Raw genomic sequence first — 7163 nt, 5'->3', positions numbered from 1 at the left:
CTGGAAGCTTTCAAAGAAGTACCTCACTCAAAGATGGATGCTATTCCGGTCAAATGGTCCAAGTTCAACTATGTGATACCGTTTCGCCTCCTTCTTGAAATGAGACCATTTTGCAGACTGATTCTTCAGTAGTTCATTGTAGCACTTCAGTTTTAAACCTGATCTAATGAACAGCCATAGATGCTATGGACTCTGAACATAAAGAATTGACATGTTAGCATATTAATGTACTCAGATGTCACATAAATCATTAGAAGACAGTTCACTGAATGACTCAGATATCTGGCAATATACATGCAAAGCCTCTTTAGCTCTTAAATATAAAGCAACTTCCTTTTGGCAAAGTCCTGATTAGAACAACATTGATTGTAGCTATTTATAGCTCAAATGCTATTGCTGAAAATTTCCCAAAGTTGTAGATACTGTATTATTAACTATAGTAAAGCTCTAAAAATCAGTCAGCAGAGGCCACTTCAATCTCTGCATGATAATAAAGGATTATTATGTGCAGTAACCTATTTATGAAAAGGAAACAGTGTGCTTCTTTCAGACTCCATCAATTGCTTTAATAAGGAATTGAAAAGCCTGGCCTACTTTATATGCAGATCACCATCCCAGTTGCATAAGGATTTACAATAGACAAAACAAAACTGTTTTTGTTGTAAATAAGGGCTGTTTGTTTAAATCGCACAATAATGTTTGCATCTAAAAATTATTTAGAAGCTAATAAGGCTTAATAAAGTTTGACTGTATCCTTGTTAATAAAAATGGTTTCAATATTCTCCAGGAAGGAAATGTAAATTGAAGGTGATAATGTAAAGTTTGAAGTAAAACTGGCCTGAGTTAATGGGAAAGAAGACATTGGGTTTGTTCGCTGATGGGCTTAAGAAAACCAATGTTGAGAATGCCATTCAGTTAACTTAAAACATTTTATAAAATTTAAGATAATGAACTTAGTAGTAGTTTTCTCTAGTAGATTAGAATCATTGCTGTATTACTTTTGCTTTAGAGACTGAAAACTTGACACAGTTCAGAATACTGGAAGTTAGTGTGGTGCACATACTGATCTCTGCCACCTTGATTTGGAGGACTCCAGAGACCCAGGTTCAAATTTTACCATTGGCATAGGTTCATTTGCCTGTATGTTAATAAATGTAATGAGGTGTGGGATGACCCCTGCTGGTGTCCCTGCTTATAAAAAAGATATGTATCTGGCAAGAAAAGGACATGTTAATTTCAGTCCAAAAAAGTTACAAATATAAACTCTGTCATAAAATGTATAAAAATACCTAATTTAATGCATAAAATATTATGAGTAATGTTCTCTTAAGTATGAAAATAATCTTAAGTCACTGAACATTACTGTGTTAGAGCTGCAATGCAATGTATTAAGAAGGACATTAATTGTTCAGTTCACTATGATACTGTGTTAAATGTCTTTTATTAATAAGCTGTTACTCCCAGCTGAGGCGTTTGATAACCTCTAGTCCATTGCTAAATCCTCTCAGTTGATTTCAGTGACTCACTCTAAATAAACCCAGAGGGAAAAATAATAGCCCAATAATTTACATTTGAGTCTGTAAGGTCCTAGAACTAGATTCATTTAAAGAAGGGCAGCTTGCCTATAAATCAAACCCTCTGATTTAATGCAGCTGACATATAGATCTATTTTACAATTATTTTTTTAATTTCAAAAATACAACACATTAAAATAGGTTCAATTTATCAAAGCTAAGAGCAACAATTAAGTAATAATGTACTTAAAGTGCAAAGGCACTTTAACACAAAAAAGTGACGCCCAGTGGCTATACTTGGTAATTGAAACAGCAGTACTGTATATTATTATTTACAAAAGAAAGTCATAGTCCAGGAAAAAAGATCTTTGGAGATCTTCTACATAATACATTGTTTCCACTTTGAAATGAAAAGGAAAAAAAAACCAAAACAACAGAAATCCCCAAATCCCCCTTCCTCATTTCCTTCCAAATCAAAAAGAATTATGCAAGATCTATTACAGAAGCATACATTTGCAGTGACAGTTCCTACAGAAGGGTCAAAAGGAGAGAGATATAGAAATAACTTAAAGGGAACATTGCAAAAGCAACACCACATCCCTGCTCTGCTGCAAGGGTTCCATTTCTCTCTCACTCCCTTTGTAATTTAAAAAGTAGAAATATTGGGAATGCGACAGATGACATCAGCATTGAGTTCAGACTCAATCAAATGTGATACTCAGCTCATTTAAAAATTTGCCTTTATCTTCCACCTCCCCCCTCACAGCTGACTGATTGCAGTTTGTTTTTCCAGAACTTCGAGGTAGTCTGGTTCTGTTTGTAGCTTTCCTTGGAGTAAAGGATGCTCAGGTTTAGACTGTTCAGCAAAATATTTCCTGGGAGTTCCGTATAAAACAGTTTTATTTATCCTGTCCTGGTTTTGGCGTCTTGATTCATATGAAGGGGCAAATTGCCTTTTGGGTAAGGTGCAAAAGTTATAATGAACTAATCCTCCGGTGGGGAGTTCCTTGACCCTTTCTGCAATATTTTGATACAGAAGCTCTGGTTCCCTTGGCGAGGATTGCTTTTCCAGTAATTCAGCTGCACTGATTGTAAATGCAAGACTGGTGGGGTCCTCCTTTTTGTGGTCAAGATTGCTATAGCTAAACTCATGGAGATTCCTGTAATAGGCAACTGGATCCCCTTCCTTTTGCATGTAGATTGGGTTTTGGCACATCTGTCCAACAGGAGGGGGAATGTAGTTATAAACATGTCCTTCAGTTTTATCGTGGGTCTCAGCGTTGTAAGACCCGTACTGGAGCTGAAATGAACTTATATCTAAGTTGTTTGCGCTGCTGGGCATGCTTTGCACTCCCTTCCGGCGCTTAAGGACAAAGACAAACAGGCCTGCCCCAAAACAGACTGACAAAATAAACACAACCAGCAAGCCTAAAATTAAGACAGACAGCGGAACTTCAGTGTGTATTTCTGGGTATGAGCTGGGTGAGACACCAAGGAGATGAGGTCTATCTGTGTTCTGATTCATGGAGAGGAGAGAAGAATCTGACAAGTTGGGGTTCTCTGGGCAGATGGCTTCTTTGCTCAGGAATTTCAGATGCTCTCCAGAGTGCTTGGTGGGAGACTCGCATATGACTTCGTTGATAACTACGGGGGGATTTGACTGCTGGTTGTTCTGGTCAGTGACTTGCTCTATCCAGTTCCTCAGCCCCAGGATGTCACATGTGCAGTCCCAAGGGTTCTCTTGGAGGTCTATCTGAATTAGAGCCGAGAGCTGGTCCAAGACTCCTCTCACAGGCAGGTGTGAGAAATGGTTGTTTCTAAGGTTGAGTCTGGTGAGGGAAGTGCCGCCAAAGACGTTGTCAGGCAAGGATCTAAGCAGGTTGTTATTGAGAAATAACAGATGAAGATTACTCAGAGCATCAAAGGTGCGTGGCAGGATCTCCTTAATGACATTGTACTCTAGGTAGAGATACTGCAGGCTGTGCAGCCCATCAAACATAGATGGGTACAGAATCTCAAGGTAGTTGCCATTAAGATAAAGTCTACGTAAACTTGTGAGGTTTGTAAAGGCACCTTCTTGTATCACTGCAATTCTGTTATTTCCTAGATGTAACAAATCCAGAGAGCTGTACTCTATGAGATCGGTTCTATAAATGACTTGCAGATAGTTACTGGTAAGGTAAAGTTTCTTTGGACTGGTCGGCCTAGGGTGCAGATCAGAGATGTTACTTATCTTTTTCTCTTGGCAGTTCACATTTAAGCCATTGTCTGAGCTCTGTGAAGTACAGATGCAGCCAGCCGGGCAGGTGATGGGCACAGGAGACTTTGTCTGGTAAACCATGATAGGTCCAAATATTTGTCTGTCTTTTGACACAGTGACACGGGGTGTGGGGCGGTTCCTGGTTTTGGGTGGCCGGCTGGCTTTCGGGGCTCTGGTGGGATTGATGGCAGAGTTGGCTGTGGGCGATAGCCTCGAGATGTGTGGGTCTGAGAGGACAGGGTGTTTTTCCTTCTGGTTTGAATCACTGGAGCTTTTCCTAGGGCAGAGATCTTGCCTGGTGAGCTGGGTCACATCTTTTCCATGAAGCCTGAAGGGGGTTTCGCAGACTATCTCACCCACAAACACGGTGATGGTGTCTAGCCAGGCCTTGAGTGGCAGCAAGTCGCAGGTGCAGTTCCAAGGGTTTTCCTCCAGCTGGATTTCCATGATGCCTCCAATGTGCTCCAGCACACCAGCAAACGGCATCATCTTCAGCCGGTTCCCCCGCAGGTCCAGGTGAGTGAGGAGCACGAAGCGGAAGACATTGCTGGGCAGGGACAGCAGGAGGTTGTCATTGAGAATCAGTACCTTGAGCTTGTTTAGCTTGCTAAAGGCCCCCGCCTCAATGGCACTGATGTAATTGTAATCGGCCTGCAGGTACTCCAGACTCTCCAACCCCAGGAATGTGTCCTCCTTCAGCACTTCCAGCTTGTTGTTATTGAGATGCAGCCTCTTGAGGGTGCGGAGGCCACTGAAGGCCCCTGTGCGGATCTCCTGCATGTCGTTGTTGCCCAAGTGGAGGGTCACGGCGTTGGAGTAGTTGACGAACTCATTGGGGAACAGGCGGGTCAGCGCATTCCCATTGAGAAACAGCTGGTAGATCTTGGATGGTGGCGGCAGAAGGAGGCTGACAGTTGTAAATCCTTTGTTTTCACAATTAATGTTCAGCACATTCTCCTTCTCCTCGCAAGGGCAGCGGCTCTTGCTGCAAATGTCTTTGGCAGGTTTGCGACTCTCTGTTTGCGAGATCCCAGCCACTGTTAACAAACTGAGCAACCAAACACCCTTCAGCATCTTTATGCGCCGTCGATCCCCACTTCAGTACCTACAGTCAAACCTTGTAAGACAGGTAAGGAGAGAAAGAAGAAATCTCCAGTGAAAACGGCCAGGAGCAGAGCCTGCAAGGGGAGGGCAAAGCGGGTTACAGGGTTCGGGGGCAGGGGGGCGGCAAGGCAGCGACTTACAGAACTCCTCTGAAATTCCCCCCCCCCGCCCTTTCCTCTCGGAAAGCGCCTGCGGAGCTGCTGTGGGGGAAGCCCCATCGGGGAGCTCTCCGAAAACCGGGGCCCCCAGTGCTGCTCCCCCGCCCGACCCCTCCGCCCGCCGCAGCAACCGCCTCCACCTCGGCTGCCGCCCCCAGAGCTGCTCCGTCCCCTCCAGCCGCGGCACTGCCCGGCCCGGGACAGCCCCCGCTCCCGGCTGCCCGGCTCCCCTTCGCTGTCAGCATTTACAACGGGGCGGGAGGTGGGGAGAATAAATGATGTAAATGATCGCGAAGCCTCCCTGCCCCCCTCCCCGCAGCAGGGAGCCTCCGCACCGCGCTCCCCGTGCCTCCCCCCCCGCTCCCCGGCTCGTACCTGCTCTCGGGGCGTCCGACGGGGCAGCAGAGGCAGAAGCTTGCCGCCGAGTGCCGCCGCCGCGCCCCGGGAGCCAGGCGCCCGGCAGCGAAAGGCATCGCCCGCCTCACGCCTCAGGAAGAGCGCGGCGAGGCGCCGCCGTGCCCTTCCGTGCCGTGCCGTCCCGTCCCGTCCCGGCGGGAAGTTGGGCCGGGCGGGGGGCGAGGAGCGGCGGCGGCGCCGCTGCGGAAGCGCGGGCGGCTCTGCGCGGGGCGCGGCGCGACGCGGGGCTTTTGCCGGCTGCCCCGCACGGAGCCGCGCTGACGTCACGCCGGGGGCGGGGGGGACACGTTATTCCCAGCCTCCCCCCCCCCCCCCAGCCCCCCACCGCCCGGTGCCTCTCACAGCCGGCTCCGTTCGGGCTCGGCTGCTCTTCGCGGGAGCGCTCTGACAGCACCTGCAGCCGCGCCGCGCCCAGGACAGCGCGGGGACTCGGAGCCGGGGAGTGGAATAAGGTAACAAGCAGATTTACCTGGGTCCGGAGGATTTTTGGCCCCGAGTCCCTAAATCCGAGCCCTCAAAATAGAGAGCAAGTCAAACAGCTTCTTCAGCACAAGCCAGCCGGCAAGCGCGCACGCACCACACACACACGCACACACCACACACACACACGCACCACACACGCACAATCTGGCTCTCGTAGCAGGGGTGCTGCAAAACCCGGATCTGCCATCAGCATCTATCCCCCACTCCAGCTGCAGCAACTCTCTTCCCCAAATTGCCGTGCTGAGCTCTGTCCAGCGCGTTGGCATTTTCTACACGTTCAGAGAAGTTCAACACCTTCCACCCAACAGGGCTGGCAGGTAACAGCAGTCGCGTGCCTGAACCCCTACATGCTCTGGAAAGCTAACCCGAGTGCTGAGCAGCTAAGACCACATCTAACGTGATCATTCACACTGGCAAGACTAGTCCCACTGCCAAATTGCGATGTTTTGGTATAGCAATTGGCTGCCTTTAAATAGAGCAAGATGTTGGATGTGGGTCATTGTGACTTCGCTTAAGCACCATGCACTGGGCACAGATCTGTTTGACGGGAAGGGATGGCTGCTCTGGATCTGTGTCTGGGAGGTAGAACTTTGGGTTCATGCTGTAGGAAAAGAAAAAAAGACACTCCACAATGTTTTTTTTAAAGTGCTAATATGGCAGGGTGCATTATTACCAGATTCTTGTAGGGAACTATACGCACTTTGCTTAGTCTTTAGAACATAGAAGTTTGTTGCCAAAAGAGTGCTGAACTTGGCAAAAGAGGTACTGTGATCTTGTGTTATTCTTTAGCCGTTAAGTATGAGAGCCCACATTTTAGGAGCAGCAGAAATGTATTGTCTGTTCTTCTGGGGGGCTTGAGATCGGAAAAGGTAGCATCCTGCAGCAGCCAGCACAGATGCCTTTGCAGTGCTGCTGGGCAGGAATAGTGCTGGAGTTTGCATTCAGGATTGGAGCAGCTGCAACTTCCCTACTTAAAATTTGGAGAGGTTGTGGAAAAAGCAGGAGCATCCCATGCCGAAGCATGCTTTTGGTGTGGGGCTGTGTGAATTTCCACAAGATTAGGATTCTGAAATGCACTCAGAGCGGCTCCATTTCTAACTCTCTTTATCCAGCTGAATTCAGGAGCAAAAATTGCTAAGATCGGTAAAGATGTGTGTAGCAGATCTGAGGTTTTACAACACTAATATACCAGTGGCCAGATTATTTTTCTGAGACATTTTTTGCTTG

The 7163-nt window shown here is 47.3% G+C and overlaps 1 protein-coding gene across 1 annotated transcript; it reads right to left on the bottom strand.

The window, feature by feature from the left end:
- Window positions 1–1422: 1422 nt before the first annotated feature.
- On the bottom strand, window positions 1423–5665 carry SLITRK2 (SLIT and NTRK like family member 2). Its single transcript, XM_075763433.1, has 2 exons — window positions 5412–5665; window positions 1423–4891 (listed from the first exon to the last, which is right to left on the bottom strand). The coding sequence occupies exon 2, from the start codon at window positions 4846–4848 to the stop codon at window positions 2275–2277; it is 2574 nt and encodes an 857-aa protein (XP_075619548.1). The 5' UTR covers window positions 4849–4891; window positions 5412–5665; the 3' UTR covers window positions 1423–2274.
- Between the last annotated feature and the right edge of the window lie 1498 nt (window positions 5666–7163).

This window comes from Balearica regulorum, chromosome 11 (assembly GCF_011004875.1).
Source record: "Balearica regulorum gibbericeps isolate bBalReg1 chromosome 11, bBalReg1.pri, whole genome shotgun sequence".
NCBI classification, from domain to species: domain Eukaryota; kingdom Metazoa; phylum Chordata; class Aves; order Gruiformes; family Gruidae; genus Balearica; species Balearica regulorum.
Note: the sequence above shows the minus strand (reverse complement) of the source record. Positions and strands in the feature narration are given on the sequence as shown.